General features: G+C 36.6%; 1 protein-coding gene across 1 annotated transcript; it reads right to left on the bottom strand.

Annotated features, from left to right (window-relative positions):
• Positions 1–8346: 8346 nt before the first annotated feature.
• On the bottom strand, positions 8347–12150 carry LOC142525885 (uncharacterized). The gene is made up of 2 exons (XM_075630171.1): positions 12006–12150; positions 8347–9047 (listed from the first exon to the last, which is right to left on the bottom strand). The coding sequence occupies exons 1-2, from the start codon at positions 12148–12150 to the stop codon at positions 8347–8349; spliced, it is 846 nt and encodes a 281-aa protein (XP_075486286.1).
• Positions 12151–13101: the final 951 nt, after the last annotated feature.

Here is a 13101-nt window from a genome sequence, read left to right as displayed (position 1 = left end):
TGAATGTTATCATTATGCTCTATCAACTGATCATCACTAACGACTTCCTGTGCATCTGATTTATCCAGTACTTCTGGTTCAGGTGTTTGAAATATGTTTTGATTATTATGACATTCATTTTTGTCATCATCTTCCAAACTGATATCTGTAAATCGATCAACTAGCTCAACTTGATCAGTTGGCTTATCATTTAGTTCAGTTTCATCGAAATCAACATGAGCTGATTCTTCAACATTTAGGGTTTTCTTGTTGAAGACTCTATAAGCTATAATAACTGATGAGTATCCAAGAAATATTCCTTCTGCAGATTTAGCATCAAACGTTTTTAAATAATTTTTACCATTATCATGAATAAAACATCTGCAGCCGAATATTTTGAAATAAGTAATTATACTTTTTCTTCCATGCCAGATCTCATATGGTGTTTTCATATAATTTTTATTAATCATTGATCTGTTCTGAGTATAACACGCAGTGTTTACTGCCTCTGCCTAAAACCTTTGAGAAATACCAGAATCAGCAAGCATTGTTCTAGCAGCTTCTTTAAGGGTCCGATTTCTTCTCTCAGCTACACCATTTTGCTGAGGAGTTCTGGCTGCTGAGAGCTCATGCTTAATACCAGCATTCTCTAGAAAATTTGAAAGAGTTTGATTGATGAATTCAGTTCCTCGATCTGATCTGATTCGATCAATTCCAACTGATTTTTCATTTAAAAGTCTTTTGAAGAGCTTTATCAGTTGTGAAGCAGTATGATCTTTAGATTTGAGAAAAATAACCCAAATAAATCTTGAAAAATCATCTACGACTACCAAGGTGTATTTCATTCCCCGCTAAGCTCATGACTGGTATAGAACCAAAGAGATCCATGTGCAACAGTTCTAAGCATCGGGATGAAGATTTACAACCTTTGTTTTTAAAAGAAGATCGTACTTGTTTACCATACTGACATGCTGAGCAAATTTTTTCTTTTGAAAAGTCTATTTTGGGCAAACCAGTTACAAGTTCATGTTTACTCAGATAGGCAATGGTTTTAAAGTTTAAATGGTTTAGTCTCTTATGCCACAACCAGTTTTTAGATGATTTGGAAGCAATAAAACAAACTGGTGTATAAGTTTGATCATTCCAACTGACTTTATATGTGTTTCCACAACGTTTCCCAGTTAGTATGATTTCATCAGTTGAATTTTTGACTGAACATGAGTTTTTGTCAAAATGTACTGAGAATCCACTGTCGCATAACTGACTGATGCTGATCAAGTTATACTTCAGGTTTTCTGCTAATAGAACATCTTTAAAAGTAAAATTACCATGGATAAGCTTACCCTTACCCACAGTTCTACCTTTGGAATTGTCCCCAAAACTGATATTTGGACCACTGTATTTGATTAGTTGAGATAGCACACTTGCATCTCCTGTCATATGTCGCGAACATCCACTGTCCAAATACCATATTGAGTTCTTGTTTGTACCTGTTACCTGCAGTCACACACATAATATAATTTGGTACCCATATCTATTTGGGTCCTGAACTGATTAGTCCTTTAGGAACCCATACTTGGATTAGTCTAACCGGCTTTCCAGTAGCTATATTCCAAATGGTCTTTCTCGGCTTTTGTGTGCTTGTGTAGTGTACGGATAATACAATATGTGTTTTAGCTTATTCAACTGATTGTTCAGTCTATATCTCTTCTGAACTGGCTTGCAGTTATAGTAATTGGAATAGCCATTCGAATAGTTTTTGTAAAATCTCTTTGATGGCTGACTTTGTGAATCAGTTAAGAATTTTTGACTATAACCAATCCCATATCTTCTAGCCTTGTTCCTATTCGCAGTAGGTTGCTCAATCAGTTTACTGGGCTCAATTTTTTCTTGTACCACTGCTGATTTGACAAAGTGAATGTATTTCCCTTTGTCTATTGTTAGCTTTGGTTGAGTATCATTTGGATACATTTCTCCTTGAGTGTTGAACCCTAAACAAGTTTTATCAGAAACTGATTTTTGTGAAATCTGCATCTCATTTAGTGCAGTAGATGATTTGTTCCAAGACTGAATAAGCTCAGTCTGTTTTGAGTTTTCAAGCATCAACTTCTATATTAATGACTGATTTTTGTTTCTTTCTGCTTTTAACTCAGCAATTTCCCTTTTAGACTCAACCCATCGACTGATTCATCAGTTTTGGTTTTATTATCTGTGGGATCAGTTTGCTTTGCTTTGATTTTTTCAAATGATGATGCAAGCTTTTGATACTCATTTACCATGTCATGTAGTGTTAGAATGAGTTCTTCTCGTGTGAAATCAGTTGAGCTGAAATCAAATACCTGTTGGATAGATGATTCTTCTGCTGCATCATTAGCCATCAAGCACTTTACTTCCTCATCATCACTAGAACTGCATGAGCTTTCTGGTTCCGACTCTTCACTGTCAGTTTCTGCCCTTTTAGATTTGTTTTCTTCAGCTAAGAGTACCTCATGTTTCTTTCTGAAGACCTTCTTATCTTCCTTGGTTCTTCTTTTGCGTTCATATGATTTCTTTCTTCTATCAGTTGAGCCTTGACTGTCCTTCTTGGGTTTAGGACAATCAGCAATGAAGTGACCTGATTTGCCACAGTTATAGCAGGCATTTGGTTCATCTTTGGAATTGTTCCTTTGGTATGGCTTCTGGAAGTTCCCTTGATCCTTTCTCATGAACCTTCCAAATTTTTTGATGAATAATGACATAGCATCATTACTCAACTGATCAGCAGATTTTTCGACTGAACTGATTGGTTCAATTCTGACAGTAGCTAGAGCAGTTGTGGCTGCAGAGATAGATGATTCTCCTTCTCTGGTCTGCAGCTCAAATTCATAGGCCTTTAAATCAACAAACAGATCATGAAGTTGGATTTGGTTCAGATCTTTGGACTCCCTCATTGCCATGGTCTTGACATCCCATTCCTTGGGAAGACCTCTTATTACTTTCAGTGCAATCTCTTTGTTGGTATACACTTTTCCAAGTGCATTTAGCTCATTGATGATACTGCTTACTCTTTCATCATACTCGTGCATCGATTCTCCTACTTTCATTTTGATGTTATCAAACTTTTGCACTGCAATAGAAAGTTTATTTTATTTGGTTTGATCATTTCCTTCACACAGCTGGATCAGCTTCTCCCAAATTTCTTTGGCTGTTTTACACATCTTTATTTTGCTGAAGGTTACTTTGTCCAGCGTTTTGTACAGAATGTCTTTAGCCACATTATCAAGATTTGCTTTTCTTTTATCTTCAGTTTTCCATTCATCTCTGGCTTTTCTATTCTTTCTGGTGGTCCTTCTGTAATGGCAACTATTGTATTTGTTTATAGAATCTTCATGGGTCCATCAGTTATGACATACCACATGTCGTCATCTTGTGCAGCTAAATGAGCCTGCTTTCTGATTTTCCAATCATCAAATTCTTCTCTGGAGAACATAGGAATTTTGTTGAATGAAATCATGCTGACAAGTTTATAGATCAAAAGTATTCAAGAACAAGATTCAACCTCTCTGATACCACTTGATAGGATCGATTAACGTATCAAGAGCGTTTAGAAGGGGGGGTTGAATAAACACTCACAGTTAAAACTGGTCTTTTCTAATTTTGAGTTCAGTTTGGTGACAAACTGATTCTCGGAATTGTTGGTCAATGACAATCAGTTAAACTAAAGTAGTTGCGGAAAATAACTGACTGAAAGATAGAATACGAAACTGAAATAAAGTAGGCAAGGGTTGTTTCTGGATGTTCGGAGAATTTAATTACTCCTACGTCACCCTTCTATCTCAAGGATAGGATATCCACTAAAAGACTTTGATCAAATACAAGAATTGTCCTGACCCACTTCAGTTTGGACTTAACACTGCCAAAAACTGAATTTCTTAGTTTAACAGAATGTTCTCAGTGCGTAACTGATCTTAGCACTATCGAATTTCAACGATTATTACAAATTGATAGTGAGCTCAAGTTGTAGCCTTAACTGCTACGAATATATCAAGTAAGAGTGAGCTGAGATTTTGACAGAGTGACAGCAAGCTTTTGAATAGTGTTCACTTTTTTTTTCTTCAGCTGTTCTTCTGTCATATTTATAAGCTTCTTTTCTCCAATGGTAACTTGAGATGAATTTGAATCTTTGTATCCGTTGATTTCTTCTTGATTATTCCTTGGAAATTATTTGCTTCATTTATTGTGATGCGGCGTCTTAACTGCTTTCGCCGAAATGCGTTTTTCTAAGCTGTCTTGATTAAGGTGCGGCTTTAATATTCAGTTGCAATCTGCTACGTTCTTTCCCGAGACTTGTTCAGTTGAAGGGCTCTTAGCATACGGCTGAATATATCAACTGATCCATTTCCAACTGATCAGTCAGTTGATTTCAGTTATTATTAAGTCCAGTTGTTGAATGTACTTGCGCGTATCAGTTGGTTGATCAGTTTGTTCATATTTTGTCAAACGCCGGAATTTAGTTTCCAACAAATCATTTTATCAAACACTTGGTATGCAATATTTTGGTATTTGAAGAACACATAAAATGCTTCAACAATGCATCTTTAAAAACAGTGGAAATAATAAGTAAATTCAATAAACAAATACACACGAATTTGTTTATTGATATTCGGAGACTTCAAATGCTCCTACGTCACCCCTTCTTCCCCTTGGGAAGGATTCACTAGAACACTTTGATTTATACAACTCTTTGTACAAACCCATTCAGCTAGGGCTTACCCACTGCCTAAACTGAACTCCTAGCACTCAAGATTGTAGGCATCACCTCACAATCAGCATAATGTTTAACGTCTCTTATGCAAAGACTACATACACAAGTTTAATGTCTTTGTGCAAGACTCACTAGACTAAACTTTGAAGTTCAACTTTCTTGTATATGTGTGAGTGATTGTGTGTGAGGAATTTATCATTTACAGTGTACATCTCAAATGTATCCTCACACAAGGGCTTGTGCTCTCAACTAGCTGATTTCTTTATGCTAACTGCCCATGCTTTGAATACACTTCAAAAGCTCTTGTTTGATCTTCAATTTGTTGTATTTATAGGCTTCAACACTGATATATACGTTAGACACAAGAATATGACCGTTTGGAAAGTTTCTGTACTGTTTCTGGAATTGCAACGGTCAAATTCGTCTTGTAGGACATTTTCCCAACTGGTCAACTCTGGTCAACTCAACTGGTCATTTAGTTCAACTGGTCAGCAGCTGGTTCAGTTCGGTTCAGTTGGTCAGCTGCTGATTCGGTTCAGTTCAATTTGTCAGCTGGTTCAGTTCAACTGGTTCGGTTCAGTTTCAGCTGGTCTACTTCAGTTCAACTGGTTAGGTTCAATTGGTCTTCAGTTGGTCAGCAGCTGGTTCAGTTCAGTTGGTTGGTCAGCTGGTCAGCAGTTGGTTCAGTTTCAGTTGGTGTGCTGAAATCAGCCTAGCTGATTTCAGTTTGTGCAGAACCAGTAACTTCATCGTCATTTATCAGCATCTTAAGCTTCGATTCAGACTTTGACTTTTGAAGATGATTTGTAGATCATCGTCTTATCTTTCCAACGCATACTGAATCGCTTCATTTCAATAACCGAGCTGAGAGATAGGACCAAAATACCGCAGCTGCTCAAACCAAACTGATTGCTGTTTTCGTGTGATCAGTTCAGTAATTTAGTGATCAGTTAGACCATGATAAAATCCGATTTTGCCAAACTGACGTGAAATACAAATTGTTCCAAATTGAGTTTTCTAATCAGTCAAGTTGGCGGATTGTCATTTGGAATATCCAGTTGAGAGATATAATTAAAATACCAAAGCTCGCCAGAAATTCAGTTTGTTCCTAATTTAGTTTCGGTTTGCTTAATGTGTTTGCAACTTCACACTTGAGTAAATATGTTAGAAATACAATAACAAGTTTTGTTAACATCAAAATCAAGATTGAGAACATGAAATATTCCCACAATCTCCCCCTTTTTGATGATCACAAAACTTGGATAAACAATCAATTCGGTGTTTAGAAGGGGGGGTTGAATAAACACTCACAATTAAAACTGATCTTTTCGAATTTTATGTTCAGTTTGGTGACAAACTGATTCTCGGAATCTTGCTGGTCAATGACAATCAGTTAAACTAAAGTAGTTGCGGAAAGTAACTGATTGAAAGATAGAATACAAAACTGAAATAAAATACACAAGGATTGTTTCTGGATGTTCGGAGACTTCAAATGCTCCTACGTCACCCCTTCTTCTCCTTGGGAAGGATTCACTAGAATACTTTGATTTATACGACTCTTTGTACAAACCCATTCAGCTAGGGCTTACCCACTGCCTAAATTGAACTCCTAGCAGTCAAGATTGTAGGCATCACCTCACAATCAGCATAATGTTTAACGTCTCTTATGCCAAGACTCCATACACAAGTTTAATGTCTTTGTGCAAGACTCACTCGACTAAACTTTGAAGTTCAACTCTCTTGTATATGTGTGAGTGATTTTGTGTGAGGAATTTATCATTAACAGTGTACATCTCAAATGTATCCTCACACAAGGGCTTGTGCTCTCAACTAGATAATTTCTTTATGCTAACTGCCCATGCTTTGAATCCACTTCAAAAGCTCTTGTTTGATCTTCAATATGTTGTATTTATAGGCTTCAACACTGATATATACGTTAGACACAAGAATATGACCGTTTGGAAAGTTTCTGTACTGTTTCTGGAATTGCAACGGTCAAATTCGTCTTGTAGGACATTTTCCCGACTGGTCTACTCTGGTAAACTCAACTGGTCAGCAGCTGGTTCAGTTCAGTTTAGTTGGTCAGCTGCTGATTCGGTTCAGTTCAGTTTGTCAGCTTGTTCAGTTCAACTGGTTCGGTTCAGTTTCAGCTGGTCTGGTTCAGTTCAACTGGTCTGGTTCAACTGGTCTTCAGTTGGTCAGCAGCTGGTTCAGTTCAGTTGGTTGGTCAGCTGGTCAGCAGTTGGTTCAGTTTCAGGTTGTGTGCTGAAATCAGCCTAGCTGATTTCATTTTGTGCAGAACCAGTAACTTCATCTCATTTATCAGCATCTTAAGCTTCAATTCAGACTTTGACTTCTGAAGATGATTTGTAGATCATCGTCTTATCTTTCCAACGCATACTGAATCGCTTCATTTCGATAACCGACCTGAGAGATAGGACCAAAATACCGTAGCTGCTCAAACCCAACAGATTGCTGTTTTCGTGTGATCAGTTCGGTAATTGAGCGATCAGTTAGACCATGATAACATCCGATTTTGCCAAACTGACGTGAAATACGAATTGTTCCAAATTGAGTTTTCTAATTATTCCAGTTTGCGGATTCTCATTTGGAACATCTAGTTGAGAGATATCATCAAAATACCGAAGCTCGCCAGAAATTCAGTTTGTGCATAATTCAGTTTCGGTTTGCTTAATGTGTTTGCAACTTCACACTTGAGTAAATATGTTAGAAATACAATAACAAGTTTTGTTAACATCAAAATCAAGATTGTGAACATGAAATGTTCCAACATCAAGATATCATTAAAGTCCCCGATCATGCACCATGGAAGAGTAGATGTGGCTGTCAGATTTCGGATAAGAGACCAAGATTGTCGTCTTCGTGTAGTTTCTGGAAACCAATAGAAACCTGTGAGCCTTCCAATCTTCATGACCTGGTTCCGTTAGTTTCATATCAATGTGGTTTTGAGAATAATTCAGGATTGAGCACATGTCACGATATCGCCAAAGCACCGCTAGACCCCCACTTCGTCCTTCCCAATCTACAGAGAATGCCCCATCAAAACCAAGAGTAATACGAATTTCTTCTACCTTACTTGAAAGAACTAGAGTTTCAGAGAGAAAAACCAAAGTAGGCCTGTGAGTTTTTACCAACTCACGAAGATTTGGAACTGCTCGAGTGTGGCCCAGGCCCCGGCAGTTCCAACTTAATCATGGTTGTCGGCAGGCCTGATGATCAGGCTCTGCCGTTAGTGAGAGTTCATTGTGGTCAGTGGTAGTGTTCAGATAATTGCTTTGGTTATCATCTGACGCAGCACTTTGTGAACCTGAAATTACTATGGCATGGCTTACTGGATCCAGCTCCATACTGATATTGTGGGCTTTATTTTGTTGGTTGGCCCGACGACGTTTTCTATCCTCACTTACCAATAGCCCAATATCTTCTTCAGTATACCTGGTAGGATCAAATTTTTGAATTTGAACTGCACATATATCGGTAGTATCTTGAAAATCACATATGTGATTGCTACACATCGGGGCCTTTCCAAACGAGGTCAAATCTCTGCCATGTATTCCGGGATTGCTAGAATCTTGCAGATTTCCTTTCATCGGGGTGTTGCTCTAACCGGTAGGAGCCCCAATGGTACCATAGGGGGTCTCCCCTCCAAGCGATTCTCGCAGCCATTTTGACGGTTTGAATTGTATGCTCCGCTTATCAGGTGCTCGGAGCCATGTGCCCCATTCTCTTGCCATGTTTTTATCATTGGAGGAGAAGAGCTTTTCACAAAAGCTCTCTGTATATCCTAGAGTTCCGCAAACAAAACAGAATGAGCCTAGCCTCTCATATTTGAACTTGATCATAACACAATCACCACCTGGTTTGGAAATTTTCTTACATCTCATTAGTGGTTTCCGCACATCAACAGCCACCCGTACACGCGTATATGACCTCCCAATTCCAGAGTTGTTTGTGGTATAATAAGCCAGAAATTTCCCTATGAAGTTGCCCAATTGCATCCCAATAGTTTCCGACATATATCCAACTGGTAGGTCGTAGATTTGGACCCAAAAAGGGATGAGATTTAATGGAACTTTTGTTGGGATTTTGCCTTGTTTCAGCTTGTGTAGGAGAAGGAGATGATTATCGAAGGACCAAGGCCCACCTTCCAAGATCCGATCCACGTCGAACTCATGAAAGAATTGAAATAGATACACTTGTCCCTCGATTTCACGAATAAGAACCCCTTTTACGGGACGCCATATGTCCGCCAATCGATTCTTCATGGCTCCAAAATTCACAGAACGATCAGTGAGTAGCCTTCCTACCAGATTTTTTAAGATTTTTTAATTGAAAAGTCTTCCCTTGGATTATGGTATTAATATTATTTTCATAAATTGAACATGCTTTTATTAAGTTAAGGTTTCTAGTTCAAGGTTTTTCTAAGAATTCAAATTTTAATTTTTTATGATTGAATTTAAAAGAAATAGAGTCATTGTTTACTTTATATGAGTTAATTAAACTTATGAAAGGAGTTCCTAATATTACAGTGTGATGAATATCATTTACTAAAACAAAAGTGGTTTTTATGAAAATACCATTATTTATTATTGATTCATCTGTTTTTGAATTTACATTTAATCTTGAATTATTAGCAGCTGAAAGTTTTTCTTGTGTTTTTTGTTGGAATTCAATAGGTACTATTCCCGATTTGATATAGTTTAACTCTGCACCAGTATCAAATAAGGCTATTGTATCCATTTTGAAATTTTCTTAAAATACTAGATTTATTTTTATGATGTATTTTCTGGAAGTTATTTCTCTTAAAACGAAAAGAAAATCTTCAGGAATTTTTTCAATATTTTCACCTTTTGGGTTTCATCATTTTCTGTTTCTGAAGAACTCTCAATGTTTATATTTTGTAGGATTAGTTTTATTGCTTCAGAATTTTGAATCTGTTTTTCTTTTAATTCACTTATTTCCAATTTTATTTCTTTTATATCTTTTTGTAAGTCTTGGATTGTGATCCCCTTTTCCTTTTTTCTTTTTTCTAATATTTCAGTTAAGTCGTAAGTATTTTTTGAAGTACTTGGGAATTTTTTATTTTCTTCTTTGTTATTTAAAGATTTTAGAATTTTTTCTAGATATTCTTTTTGGATTGTTGGGTAAATTAATATTTTTCAGTATATCTAAAAGAAGGGATTGATCTTTGGTGAGCATATTAATTTGTTTTTCAGATTCACTACTAATTATGATTTATTCATCTACTAATGATTCGTCAGTCTTTGTAGAGTTTTTCAGTTTCTGAATTTTCTTCAGAAGAATCAATCAAGAGATTAGAAATTTTATTTAATATTTCTTCTTTTAATTCTAATTCATTTAATTTCTTATTTAACCTACAATAATTTGCCGTATGACCTTTCTTATGGCATCTATAACATTCAATATCTTTGAAGGATTTTTTGAATTCTTGCTTGTTATTTTTAAATTTCCTAAATGGTTTTCTCCTTAATTTTTTGTAAAAATCTTCTTTTGGGTTAAAACTATCTTTTTGATTTCTTCTAAAGTTTTTCTTATAAGGTTTTTTATGTGTTTTTTGACAATTTTCTGAGCATTTTGATGAGGATGGTTTATTAGTATTTATATTAAATTGATTACAAAAAGTTCCTAATTCTTGTTTTGTTCTTTTCATTTCCCATTTTAGGTGTTTTTGCAATTTTAAATCTTGGCATAATTTTAACCCTTCTTGTTGGGTTAGACTTATCAACCTTTTTGGAAAAAAAAATTCCTTGCCGGCTTACCAACTCTTCTAGGAGATAAGGTAAGAAATAAAATTAGAGAAAATAGTGGTAAACAAATTATAGCATATAATGAATACACTTATGGTCAATTAATTAGTCTAACCCAACAAGAAGGGTTAAAAATATGTGTTTGGATCGGGAAAGAGTTTAGAGGGGGGTGAATGAACTCTTTCAAATTTTCTTGTTTAAAATAAGTTTTTCAAACGTTTTAGGCGGTTGAAAATTCTTTCTCAAACGGTTGGAAACTTGAACCACTGATGAGTGCGGAAAACGGTTCACAATTTCTAATGACAGTTCAAACACTTTTAGCAGACTTAACAGATTGCGGTTAAAAAGGTAAGAGCTTGCGATAAGTAAATAACACAAGATTTTTATGGATGTTCGGAGATTGAATACTCCTATGTCTAGCCTTCTTCTTTTTCCAGGAAGGATTCCACTAAAAGAATTTGGCTTTACAACGTATTTACAACAGCCCACTCCAATCAAGACTTATCACACTGCCTGTATTGTAACTCTTAGTGATCACTTTACACTTCTGGATATTAAAAACACTCAGTTCACCAGATAACAAGACTTGATCTAATAACCAAAAGGTTACTGATGAGAATAAACAGTTTTGTGTGAGTAGCACGAAAATGATCCTAAGATGATCAAATGATTTTCTGTTGAAAGCGTGCTGATTAAGCGAAGAAGTATGTAAACTTTTAGGAGCGCTCGGAGATCTTTTTAAGTATTCAAGCAAACTGTTATGATTTGATTGTGATCTGAAAAGACGCCTTTCTGCTAGCACACTCTTTCGTTAATATACACGATTTTCTTAATGATCGGGAAGGACATAGCAACGTTAACCTGATTCTCTAAACAGATGAGTCGCTGTCGTCTTTATGAGTTTAAAATGTTTTTTAATGAACGCATTTAATCTTCCTTTTGCTCAGCACTGTTCTGAAGTGCTTTTCTTGAGGAGTTCCTTTTATAGTAACTGTATTTATCTTCAGAACATGCAGTCTATACTTGGTCTCTCTACTTTGGGATAGGATCATAAATGCGGATTAATATCTTGGAACAGATGTATATACGTTGACTTCAAGATGGTGTAATACTTTGAATGTACTAAACCGGTTAGAGAATGTATTTGAGCAATAAATGATCCTTTAAATGATCCGGTTCTGATAAGCGGTTGAAACTCCTTTTAGCTTTGGCCTGTTAGAAAGATACACCATTATTTGAGCTGGACGGTTGAACTGATATATGTCGCACATATGAACCGCAGAGCTGACTTGTTTTTGTCATACGCCAAAATTCTTGGGAATAATATTTTCTTCAACAATTTCCCCCTTTTTGGTGATGACAAAGCCCAGTTGGAAAATTATTCAGCATAAGATTTAAAGGAGCGAAAGAATTGTATTTCATTAAGTGAATGAAATTACAATGTTCAAAGTATTTCACAATTATTCGAGATGACTACTTTCCCTTCTTTGAACCTGAGCTTTGTTCCCCAGCTTTGGCTTTGTCTTTCTTTTCTCTTGACTCACGTAATTCCTTCATTATAGATAGTTCTGCTTCTTGAATTGCCTTTTGCCGCTCTCTTTCCCCCTTTTTGACATCACCGTGTACGAGGAAAGTCATAATTTCCGCAAGCTAAGCACCTTGGGCATCGAGGCGTTGTTCTAGATTTGTCTGCAGACGAGTCATTTGCTCCGAAAGACCAAGGCACATGTTGAGATGTTTAGAGTTGTGTTTGGCTTGCTTGATAGAAAAACTTGTTTCTATTGCGGAAATATCAGTGCGAAGAGCCGACTTTACTGATTGAAAGGCCTCTTGTAGATCAGATTGTCTGTGATTGAGCGCCAGAATTGATTGATCCATAATGATTAATCTCGCCATAATTCGCTGTTGATAGCTTTCTTCTAGAGCTTCTTCTTGAGATACCTGTTCTTCAAGTTTGTCTTCTCCAGATAGTAAGCTGTGCTCGAGAGAGAGCAATTATGAGGAGGGCAGCTTTTCAGCAATTTGTAACGGTTCAGGCTCATGTAATTCAGCTGTAATATTCTCAATGATCTGATCAATATCCTCAGTGGAGGCAGAGCTTTTAGAGCCGGTTTCAATTGTTGCCTCAGGCTGAGCTGGCGTTGTATGCAATTCCTTGGGGGATGTCAACAGCTGTTTTGAAGGAGTTGTTGAATCATTCTTGGTGGGATCGACTGGTGAAGAGACAGTTTGATCTTGAAAAGTGACAGCTTTATAAAAGTCAGATAAAAACTTCTCTGCCTCATCAACAGAAACAGTTATAGCAGCTGAAGGATGAAGTAGAGGCAGTTGGGTAGACTGATCCATTGCAGATATTGTTCGAGAGTCAGATGGAATGTCGGTGGTAATCTGAAGACTATGTGTTTCATCACCTGGAAGATCTTCAGCCGTAATTTTTGTTGTAGAACGAGGCATAATGGTTTCTTCATCACCCGATTGAGCTGTCATGGTAAGTGCTGGTGAAGAAGGTTTAGTGATTGTACCGGGAGAAATGGACGAGGAATCTTTTTCAGTAGGGATGACTGGACACTGTTCGGAGCTCAGATCTTC

Source organism: Primulina tabacum, chromosome 15, assembly GCF_025594145.1.
Source record: "Primulina tabacum isolate GXHZ01 chromosome 15, ASM2559414v2, whole genome shotgun sequence".
Taxonomy (NCBI): domain Eukaryota; kingdom Viridiplantae; phylum Streptophyta; class Magnoliopsida; order Lamiales; family Gesneriaceae; genus Primulina; species Primulina tabacum.
Note: the sequence above shows the minus strand (reverse complement) of the source record. Positions and strands in the feature narration are given on the sequence as shown.